General features: G+C 40.6%; 1 protein-coding gene across 1 annotated transcript in view; it reads left to right on the top strand.

Moving 5' to 3' along the window:
• The window catches only part of osp (myosin phosphatase Rho interacting protein outspread), a gene marked incomplete in the record, with an annotated part of 41,529 nt that overhangs the window by 14,326 nt on the left and 14,832 nt on the right, over nt 1–12,371 (top strand). Inside the window, 12 exon segments of the mRNA XM_022839449.2 lie at nt 1,829–2,257; nt 2,848–2,990; nt 6,681–6,761; nt 7,221–7,286; nt 7,657–7,808; nt 8,253–8,438; nt 8,642–8,735; nt 9,288–9,861; nt 10,078–10,202; nt 10,519–11,348; nt 11,535–11,961; nt 12,138–12,286. Of these exon segments, the coding sequence (XP_022695184.2) occupies nt 2,065–2,257; nt 2,848–2,990; nt 6,681–6,761; nt 7,221–7,286; nt 7,657–7,808; nt 8,253–8,438; nt 8,642–8,735; nt 9,288–9,861; nt 10,078–10,202; nt 10,519–11,348; nt 11,535–11,961; nt 12,138–12,286 (3,020 nt within the window).

Genomic DNA, 12,371 nt, shown 5'->3' with positions numbered 1-12,371 from the left:
CTTATATTTGTGAGAACGATCGCGTGTCGATCGATGGATTGAGGATCGATGTGAGATTTCTATCTCTTCGCTTTAGAATGCTTTTTATGGGTATATTAAAAATGACGATAATGATATATGTTTCAGGTTTATTAAGGTATGCTAGAAAATCAAAAACAATATTCCTAAAGTAATATATATGCAGTACTAGGTTCCAACCCTTAAATAAGCGTTTCAAACAGATACCTATGCAAAAATTTGACATTCAAGCACATGAATGGTTTTGACATTAAATTCATTTACTTTCAATTTACCTTTTCAATAGAGCTTAATAAATGGGCATTATCAGAGTTTACGACGTTTTTTCGTTAGTAAAGGGTACCTAAGGATCTAAATTTTCCGAATTTTATTTTTTGGTGATGTGATTATAATTGCTTTAAGTTGGTAAGGATCTATTCTATGCGAACTTTATTGGACCGAAATCCACTAGCTACAAATAGATCATGACATATTACTCATGGGCTCATTACTCATTAACGAGGTCAGAAGTTGCAACGTATATAAATAGAAAACAGGTATTAGCCAGTTTATAAGTTGAAAACATTTTGAACTATCTTGGAACTTGGGTGGCTAAAAAGTTTCTTTTAATATTCCATCATTGGCTCATGTGATTGGAGTCCAAAAGAGTTCGTTTCCGCTAAATGATACTTATTATATTCGAGGACATTGGATATTTAGTTGGAACGGATCCCCAGAAGCCTTACGTGTCGTCGAATGTGCCATTAGGTCAGCCCACATTAATATATAATATTCTATTTACATAATTATTACACATATCTATTACTATACTATTACGCTGTTACGGATTTCTTTTTCAACAAGATTCCTGCCCGATGAGCTATATGCATAGAAAACAGATGTAAATGGCAAAAAAAAAAAGCACTGTTATTATTTCGGTTCTTGTTGTTGTTAAAAATAATGATAATAGCTCACCAATCGAACTGGTGGAAGTGATAAAGCAATTGTTCATTAGTATAAAGTCGTTGCCGAAGGCTTGGCTGTAAAGGCCATTATCGACCTAAACGGGTAATCGTTGAATGTAAGTTATTGATACTTTTAGGAGTACTATATATTACTCACAAAAGTAGTATATATATACTATTTTAATATGCCTACGCTCGTAAATTACGGGTATATTAACATAGCTACTTGCTCTTTGCTTTAAAGGATGTCCCGTTAACCATATGTTGCATCAGAAAAACCCCGTAAAAATAAAACGTGAAACGTGTTTATCGCAACTGCATTTTTGGGATATATATATATATATTGTAACTGAAGGCGTGGCTAAAACTGTTGTTAAACTTTCCGTAATATCATGTATGATAGGAACCCATGTTGGTATCTATAGGCGTTACGAATGATTTACAAAACAGGTAAGTCACTTTTGTAATCGACTGCTGTCACTAATTGCCCTAGTGGAGCGTTTGTCTTGTTCAGAAAAAATCCTTTTTATGTACGTGCTAGAAGCTTGACCTCTTTAGGACATTGTCGCCCCCGTGTACTCTTGCTTAGTTGCCAATATCCGGGAGCCTTTAAATGAGGTTTCTTCTAACCTAATCTCATTTTTCCATTTATTTCAATGAAATTCACAAACTCAGTACAACTGAAAATTATTTTGAGAATCTAAATATTTTCATTTTCATCAAGGTTACGCTTTTTATGACGTGTCTGAAAAAGTGATAAAAAAACTACGGTTCATCGTAACCTTCAGAACTTCAATAATTATAGACAAAGTGCTAATAGTTTATATAACATATACTTAGTGTCGGATCCTTTCTATGTTTTGCAGATATCTGCTCTTGATATTGCCGCCGTCTAAGATGGCAAACATATCATGTTGCGATCCGGGATGAGTCGGCCAAAAGACCCTCGACTATTCGGACTTCTAAGGCCAGCCCCTAACGAAATTAGGATACCGACTAAGGACACCGTTATCTGGCTTTCAGTTTGGTTTGCAGATAAATAGCGGCATATTTAGTTTCATAGAATAGTAACTTCCTGTTTTACGAATCGTACAAAAACAATATGAGCCTTGGCGTAAATGTGACTCCCACTCGGACTGGGTTAAGAGTGGGGTCCGCAAAAGCATCTGCAGGGTCCCTTGGTGCATTAGGACTCAGCTCTCTTAGTTCACTTAGCCCTATATCATCTCTTCAAATGAACAACCTCAGTATGCAATCACCTAATTCAGGACCAAATGCATCCCCTTCTTCCACAGGTATCCAATGTAATAACTTCAGTAGTAGTGTTGACTTCTGTTCTCTGTCGACCATTCGCATTATAATTAAGTTATACATTTAAATAATTTAAATTAAAAAATAAAAGATAGTGCTATATGAAACAACATTTTACACAATAACTTTATGTCAATAATAGTTAATTACCAACCATTACTACGGAACATAATTAATCCCGGTGTGTTCTTTGAAGACTCTTCTATCTGACCAACAAGCTTATACTCGACGGTGATAAAAAAACAGACTGAAAATTTCGCATCTTTCAAAGTCTTAAAGTCATATTTGGACAAATACATAAATCTTTGACAATGACTTTTATATGTATATATATATAATAAAACTTTATATGTAGGTATGCCTTTAAAGGTATGCTATCAATTTGTGCTATATTAAATTTATGCTACGTTTCTCCAGTAGTATCTGTAACAAGGCATAGGAAGGTAGCTGTGGATGAAAGTACGAAAACACAGCAGGTTTTTTTTGTGCATCGATGCAAACTACTTTATAGGACTCTTTTGTGTCACAGCGATATCTCATCTAGTGATATTATATTTTCGTATGTAATTCATAGCAGGAAATCCATCTAAAGGAGTAGGTGCTGGAGGAGACGGACTCTGTCGAAAGTTTGCTCCGAACATCTTTAACAAATCGAAATGCCAGAACTGCTTCCGACTTCGTGAAGCCCATTCTGCCGATGCTCTTGAAACCAGCCGGGTAAGTCAGTGAATTTCACTATTCAACTAAAAGACAAAAGAAGAGTGAGTTACTACAAGTCGGAAGACATAATCAAACAAATCGCATACGTTGTCTTCGCCATTGCGACTTGTTATTGTTGCTGCTGTAACTACATAGAACGTCCGCTTCTGCATAATTAACGGGTCCGACAATTCGCGTAGGATTATAATCACAAGCTGCATTTTGCCGGTGCAGCTGGCTTAGGACAGACGTTTGTTCGTCCTTTTCTTGTTTCATGCGCTATACTTTGCCAGTCGGCATGATGTAAACGCGCGGAAGCTTTCTTTAAATATGTGGTTTATGTCTGATTTGTGCCGACCAAGACTACGCTTGTGAAGCGGTGATGTTCCGTTGAGAACAGTGTCAAGTCACCCCGTGTGATAGAGTTTCGTGAAAGTACCGATAACTTACCGTTAAGGTACTGTTGCGCACGTTTATTACTTGCGTTGTACGTCTTTCAAGACGTTCTTTTGTCATCAAGGACTCTTAGAATATAACAGTATTCTCACGACACAATTGCACATCAAATATGCGGTAGGGACCCCGAGCGTATACTGATATAGTAAGTCCGTACAACAGTATAATCCCATAAAAACAGTAGCTGTTACCGAATAAAGAGCAAAAGACGTAAGCACTGGATGAGGTGACGATGATCATTTCTAGCGCAGTCGTGCTTACAAGGCTGCTTCCTTTCTCGTTTGTTTTTGTATTCAATGGAATCAACAGAACTGCAGAAATCGAACCTTCACTCAAAAGTTTAATGTTGGAACATCCTAGAAGACACTCAGATCCAGCCAGAGATACACAATCCACATCCCGTCTGTATCTCGTCTGTAGTTTACTACGCGTCATGTGTAAATCTGTTTCTGTACGAATATATAGCTGGTGGCCGAGACGCTCCGTTGTTTCTGCAAAGCTGAGCATTTCATCTGTATCTCTCTCCAAGTGGATTTTAGTCGAAATGTGCATATTGTTTCAAGTGTAAATAATTTCATTTCAAATAAGAGTTTAGATGGGTAGATAGTTTACGACGGAACGACACGGCTATAGACGATAGCAAGCAACGTGTTTCGGACGTGGAATAGGAACCCACGGTTTAGACACATGTCATCATCGTCTCAATCGACTGTCGCTCCTTTCAATGCAAGTCTCAAAAGCTGTACGTTCGTTTCCGTGCTTAAAGATACGATCGTTGCCAGCTAGCAGGCCTTTTGAAAATATTACAGAGACGGTTGTAGTTACATTTCGGGTGCCTTTACATTCGGAGAGCACACGTGTTTACTGCTATGAATCATGCTATTGGCAATAGCCTGCACCTATTTATGGTAGTATATGGTTATTTCAGACGGATTAGCAGTAGACCTTGTCAGGGGCCTGAACAAAGATGGTAGATAATTTCGACTCAACTTAGTCAATGTCGCTATTTTGAATAAAGTTCAGTAGTAGCCCAGATCGGCCCTATGATTCCTACAGCTATGACAAAAATATGTTGCATTTTTACTATAGTATACATATCGGTAGTTGGTATACCATAATAGTAATATACTCAGGGATGGAGTCGAGTCGTTGCGGCTAGCGTTCTGCCTTTGTCGTAGCTTAGACAACACACTCGTTGCAAAAGGCACACATTGATATACTAGCGGGTGAACGTTCTTAAGCAAATACCGTTACGTAAATATCTAGCCATGAGGGCAGGGTCGCCTGCTAGTGCCTAGTATTTAATCGGTGGGCATACCATGTCACAGAAGCGTACGAATTTCTATTCTACACATGGCACATAGTTATTATGCCCCATAGAACGTTGGCCCCCAAGCGGCGGCCGCAACGGGAGCGGCCAGCACAGGAGCTGTTTAGAGTTGAATTTATGTTGATCCACCTTAACGCTGAAATTAGTATTAATTAGTAGTAATCTTAACGCACAATTGTAGTACAGATAGCGTTCGTGCGATTTAAGCAGTTTCTATTCTCCTGGATCCAAAGAAGAGCGCAGGCATAAGCATAGACAATCGTGTGACAAAATACATAATTTATGAAAACATTGAGCAGCACGGTTCTAAGATTGAAAAAACAAAGTACTAAGAAATTAACGTGAGGCGCGGGCCAGGACAGCCTGTGGTGAAGAGGTGGAACCGCGGAAAAGCCAGCAGCAAGTAACAACGGCTCTTTCCGTTCCGAGATTTTAGATAAAGGCAAGCTTACCTTGTGTTTATATAGGATATTCAAAGATTTACGAAGTACACGTTGGTACAGCAAGCAAACACAAAGCAATACATGGCGGTTGAAAACTTGTTAACCGTCTAGTAAGTATGAAAAATATAAGTGAATAGAATTCAGGTCCATTCCGTTTCTAACAGCCGACTAGATTACCGTGTTCCTTCTTCCAACGCATACACCTGTCGATATCACCCTAGCTCCTTTAACGATGACCACGGTTCCAATAGTCGCTTGTTTTGTTCCGGCAGATAGGCAGCATCGCTATGTTGCTATGCTACCCTACCCGTACAGTCGCGAGGCGGTGAAGGAGGCGGTGGTAGAGCATACATACCACAGAGTAATATTAACGCTGGACAAGGCAAAACATTGAAGGGTAACTGCTACTATGCTATTTTTGATCAGGTTTTCAAAGGGGCTCGGTAGCAGCAGCCTCAGTAAAAATACAAATGCTAAACGATTAACTATCTGTAACTGAATACAAGTATATCTGTATACTCTGTAAGGGACTTGAAAACCGTGTTGTAATAGCTATGCGCAGCAAAATAGATCGACCAATAGGATTACCTTAAAAAAGCCATCAAATTTTATTAATTCGCCACAAGGCTGCTTTGACCACCTTGTGCCTATTAGAAGGCGCCTTGCACCAAATATCTGGAACATGATTTTAAGGAAAATATAATTTCAATTCAAACCGTCAATTATAAACGGTAGAGAGTTTTGACGGAGACATAGACGCTACAATGCCTATTGCCTACGGTGTATCACAATACCAAACCGTAAACTAATGAGTACATGCAGTAAGAAAAACAAACAAGAAAACAATACTCTATATTTGATGTAATTCCATGAAACGTTCCGTAACTCAAACCTATTTAATCTTATTTAATGAATGGTATGAAGAATAAAGCCGAAATCTGCTTATTTACATATTACATTGTTCTGATGAACGTTTCGGTCCGTTAAGATCTCTAAACGGCTTGTAGTCTTATTATAAACCAACAATAGACAGATATCCTTGGCTGAGCATCAACGGTTGCTATCGAAATGCTACAAGGTTCTCAAGGGTTTCTAAAATAACTAAAACTTGTTTGCAAACAATTCAGTTCATGTTTGCGCCGCGAAGCGGTTAAAGATGTTTTACCCTAACTATTAGGATTTGTTGAATTAGATTCAGGCCATAGTCAGCCTTTTAATGGTACGACATTGTCGTTACGTATGAATGCGATCTGGCACAATTATTTATAGACATATTTAAAATCTATAACAAATCGTATACCTTTAACGATCCTTTGCTTGCGATCCTGATACGACATGTGTAGAATCAAAGGGTCATTTCCAAAAAAAAAAAATTCGTATCTTTTTGATGGCTGTTACAATGCTTTTGTAATATCGTTTGAGGTACATCAGTCATAGCACTCAATGTTATCTGTGTTACACTCTCATAAAATGTTTTAGGTGACACGAAATGTAATTAAATGCGGATATCTGTTTCTCGCGCCAGATTGGGATTTTTCATCGCAAAGCAGCAGGACAAAGGTGACCACGGACTCTGGACAACTGTCGCCTATTTTGTAGCAGTGATTTCGTAAATTTGCAGTACATATTATCTGAATAGCTGCGCACGAATATAGTTATTCAAAAAATTATTAAACATTCTTAAGGTCAGTAATTTAATTGTTACATTGCTATATATCTGAAACGGCGAAGCTTAATTATTGACTCGAGCTCTCTGAATTTACACTTTTCGAACCAGCCCTTCGGGAAACCAGCCTCCTGAAGCAATACTTAGAGGAGGTAACGGACGTAAGACTTGAAACATTTACGTGGCTTAGTTACGGTATTACACATGAATTTTAGTGTGCCAAATAAGCAGGTCAACAGGCTTATTTGCTGCCCCGTAAGCCTTGCTGCCCCCATTTTTTACAAATATGGATGGCGCCAAAAGAAACTAAATATCGATGTTTTGGTCTTGTTCGTTTTAAATTTTAAAAACAGCGTTGGCAGAGAAGATGGTTTGTACTGTATGACGACGGGGAACTTACCTATGCTCTTGACGAACAGGTAATTAATAGAATTGAGGTGAAACAAATGTTTTTATGTATTGTAATTACTTCCCTAAGATTTTTGTCTTGATCGCAGGTCAAAAATGGCGTGTCACAAATAAAAATCATACGGTTCAGCTAAGTTGTTTTTAATTTATTATTCCGTGGCTGATGTACAAAGTAGATAGTTAATTATTAACTGTTGCAATAATATTGATGTTTATTCAAGATCGAATGCTGTGTATGAGACGTGTCTGTGTGTGTGTGTGTGTGTGTGTGTGTGTGTGTGTCGTTTATTTAGCATGACCAAAAAATAAGGTCGCTAGGGCAACAATATCTAAATTTTATACCTAGATAAATGATGTGTTTCGGAACTGTATTACATGCAGCCGGACACTCTTCCATGCGCTTCAATCGACATGCGAAATGCGCTTGAAGTTGCGCTGGCAGACGAGTTGACTGGAAATCCTTTCAGTATTGCACTTACCTATTCAGACAAGATCCACTTCGTCAAAGCCACTTGTCGAGAGGAGTCTAAAAGGTAAGTGTATAATTTTTATTATAGATGCCATATAAATCCTATTGAAATTAACACCCTTACAGTTCTTAACCGACCTGATTAACGGGCATTACGACCTGTATAGGGAAAGTCAGCCACATCTGAGGATGTGCTCAAGACTGTGCGTCTGGTATGAGAGCAAGGAAAACATGCTCTACCCGAAATAATTGCTTCCGAAGAAAAATTAATAACCCAGTTTCGTTTGGCAATTGCCAGCGCTCAATGCGTGTTAGTCGGTGATTGAAGAAAGATTCCTATTACGATAGGATTTTCAGGTGAAATTTTATTTCGAGGTCTTCATTAGCAATCAGATACTCCTGTTTTTATACAGTATACGTAGACAGTCGAGGGGCTGCGTTTCTTTCTGTGTATGGATAGCAGTTCAGTACTTATTTGACCGTAGTGACTATTGACACTGTGTTACAGATGGTATGACGTGTTATGTAGAGCATCACCCAATATCCGGTCATCAGCAAAACGCAATCAAACACTTCCAGGCTCTTTACCTAGTTCCACTTCAAGTGGGCTCCGACAGGGCATATCAGGACTCTCAGGTCTGTCCAATGATGGGTCCAGTGCACTCGAAGTCGAGCACGAAAGGGAATGCAACAGGTAGTTGACTCTTACGGTACACGTTTTGCAGTAGCGCTATGCGGCAGCGGAAGAGTAAGCGTAATTTTGAATGAACAAATCAAGTTTCAATTTCAAAAAGAAGTGTGCATAGCTCTCGAAGGGCCCATGGAGTCTAACGATGGTCTTCTGCATTCTGTCTGTATGCCTTCATTAACTTGTAATTATCTGCAATGCGATTCTAGGGAAACACCTGCTCGGCAAAGATTTTTCTCAGTTGGAGCACCAGCGTCGACGTCATCACCGTCTGACGACAACAGAGACGTCGACGAGCACGAGGTACACAGAATGATTCATTTTGAAATCAATAATAGTAGTATAATACTCCTATCGCAACATTTCAGTGTGGTATGGTTATTTACTTAATGATAACCCGCTAACAATTTGTGACTAGCTGTTCTTAGAGGACTATTTCTTGTCTCGATTTTTCTGTCTTTTATGCGGCGATCCTGTACAGAGCTTTTTACCGAACTATGTTATAAGTTGCATTAATAATCCTTGATTCCGATCACGAATATCTTCTATCTAACAGAGCAATCGCTAGTTCAGAGTATTCACGTTTTGTTTGGAGAGTAAAACGGATCTGCAGATCCGTTGTGCTTAACAATGCATAGCCCAGGATAAACTAAAACGGAAAAAACGTTGTCGAATGTTTTCGAGAGTCGATAAGATTATTTTTGGTATATTGGTGCACTCATTCTGAAGCTGGGAAGCAATGGCTTATTCGAAACTTCAGATTCAGCGTCGCGAGCGATTATGTTCCTTCTGGACATAATAATATCAATATGATCTGTCTAACACCATCAACTGAATGTGCCGTTTCTATGACAGGTGTCATCGAAGGGTAATGGCGGCTCCGCGTCTTCTGGAGACTTTCTCTCGTCAAGTCCTTCAATTATGGTCTACCAGGTCGTTAACTCTTTGCTCTCGAGTACTGGAAAACAAAGTAGTACTGGAGCCAATAATGCCGGCAGTAACAACAGCAATAACAACAATAACAACAACAACAACAACAATAACAGTATTAATAAAAATGTGAACAATAATCAGAACAATTTGAACAGTTCGAACAACAGCAACAGCAACAACAGCAGCAGCGGCAGCAGCGGCAGCAGCAGCAGCAGCAGCAGCAGCAGCAACAACAATAACAGTAACAACAACAACAGTAACAACAACAACAACAACAGCAGCAACAATAATAAAAACAGCTCGAGCTCAAACACAGGCAGTAATACAAGCCATGTGAACGTTGTCAATGTCAATGTAACAACTACAACCGGAAACTCTAAAGCCGTTGGGAAAACCCCTGGAGTTGTCCTGACCTCCGGACAGTTGCAACAAAAGCAACAAGCCACTGTCCAAGTTCTCAGCAGTAGCAACAGTAACAACAGCAACAAAACAACAGGTGAGCCCCGCTAATTGACGTCAGAAGGCTTTAATGTCAACCAAAGTTTGCCTCGACTTACATTTACGTCACATCGAAGTCATTGACGTTTGATATTTATCGTACTCTTTAGGGCTGACGGAACAAGTCGCGCGGAAACAAGCGGCAGAATTTGAACTAATGACGTCCCTACTTTAGCAATTCTAATAGAGTAACCTGCAGAAATTTTTTGCCTAGGACTCATTACGACAAATTCGGATATGTTTGATGGTCCACCAAGTCTCACCTCAACTCCCGGACTGAACTCGTTGGACGACTGCGAAGTGTTAAAGAAAAGGCGATTCCTCAAACGCGAGACTAAAGTGAGCATGCAGATGATCAAAAAGTGGCAGACGATCCAATGAACTCTCATCCTAGCAATGCACGTCATTGATATTTGCACGTGATTAGATGTAGCATCAAATCTAAAAACGATTTTATTGAGCTTAGTATTTTGCCAGAATTGTACCACGATCAGTATACCTCCGCCCAAAAGTCTGGCAGATATGTTTTGTAGTATATAAGTGTAGTATTGTATATAAGTGGCGAAATATGATTTGTAGTAGACCTAACACCTATTGAAAGGACAACGAACGATCCTTTAGATGTCTGTCGTATTGGTCGAATCGTATTTTTCAGGCGCTGAAGTCACAACGCAGCCGTTCGGACGGCGTTGCAAAAATGCTACCACCGACTCATATTGAAGACAACTCTCCTTCCCATCAGAGTCAATGGAATATTATCGGAACACCAAACGTACGTTCCACTAGCTCACCGGGTGGTCCAATTGTGAGTCAAAGGAGTTCGATGGGTGGACAGTTCGGTGAATGGAGGCAACGTTCACCGATAGTGTCCCAGCTTGGTCAGTCTCATACGCCGACCAGCCAGGGGTTGACACCCAGCGCAAATAACGGGAGTCCTGGAAAACGTTCGTGTCACAGCAATTCTGTTTACCTCCTAATGTCCGACCTTGGCTCTCATGAAAGCCAGTCAGCTAACACAAGTCCAGTTGTCACTCCTAATAAGCTTCAGACGTCAAACACTGTGCTAGATCGTAAAGTGAAAACGTTAGGTTCTCCACCTCAGCAGCGTGGCGTGCCGGACGGCTGTCCGCTGGATTTGGACGAGGACCACGTCGATGGTGGTCCGGGATCCCTACATATTGGCAGCCTCAGTCCAGCGTCCGCACTAGGGCCGTTAGGAGCGTCGTCGAACCAGGCCGATCAACATCACGCAGGCGGAGGAGCCCTATTGACGAAAAAGGGTTGGCTCTACCTAAGGCAACGCTATAACGGCCAAGTGGATTGGACACGGTTGTGGTTTGTGCTTCGACAGGGTTCGTTTTCACAGTTTACAGATCCATCAGCGGAAGAGAAAGGCCAAGCACGAGGAACACTAGACACGCGTGCGCTACGCGCAGCAACCGAACTTGATAATGCCGATAGAAACTATGCGTTCGCCCTAGTCTGGTAAGTAACGAGAGCGTTCGCACAGGAAAAAGGTTATACCGTCAAACAAAAGTGCTATGTATTTACAATAACATCTTATAAGGGGGAGAACAGGTTGTATTCCGCTTCTGCTCACCTTTAGGATTTGAAACGACCTACATGTTTACAAAATCAAAGCCATTTGAATATTATTTTCTCACGTTACAGGACACCTTCTGGTGGCGAGGGATCAAGTAGGGAGCTCGTGTTGAGCGCTGCAACAGCCGCTATTCGTACTAATTGGCTTCAGGCGATCCGACAGGCAGCCGCTGCCTCGAATGCCCTAGCTGTAGCGCCTGTGAGTTCGGTTGGAACTCACGGTCTCACTTTGGCTACGGTTTCATCCATCGGATCCTCGACCGCTAGCATCGCCTCGGGCCTTACCTCTTCCTCTTCGCCGTCCTCGGCAGGCGGATCTCCTGGCTCCGCTATGTTATCTGGTCATAGCGACAACTCAAGACAGTTCAGGAGACAGCTCAGTCCGGCCAGGACAACAACGACGACGACATCTGGACCTATTACCTCGCCAGTAACAACGACTGAGTCCATTACTCATTGCACGAAAGAGATGACTCTGCCCCTCGGTCAAGAAAAGGTTATTTATGTTTTTATTAGTACAATTAGCTGGACTTATAGAATATTAAAGAAATTCAGCTATCTGAGATACATAAAAAAAAGAACAATCAATTTTTACTTACATAAATGCCATAAGAAGCTTACGTCGGCGAAGCTCATCATCGTGCTTGTGATCATCAATGTACTGTTCTTCAGACTACCCCTTCGAAGAGACTAAGCAACCGGGCTTTGAGTAACACTGGCCAGGTCGGTAGTCCATGCGATTCAGGCGGAGAGGGTAGCTATTTCTCAGCCACAGATTCAACACCGACTCAGGAGACACCTCACGCACTGACAGCGCGACAGTGAGTAATCATTTCGCATAATTTAGAGCTGCGTAGATTTTATATTGTGCTCCGAACAAAGATATATATATCTTTGTTCTATATA

Source organism: Varroa jacobsoni, unplaced genomic scaffold, assembly GCF_002532875.2.
Source record: "Varroa jacobsoni isolate VJ856 unplaced genomic scaffold, vjacob_1.0 scaffold_801, whole genome shotgun sequence".
NCBI lineage: Eukaryota > Metazoa > Arthropoda > Arachnida > Mesostigmata > Varroidae > Varroa > Varroa jacobsoni.
This window is presented reverse-complemented; position numbering and strand designations above follow the sequence as displayed.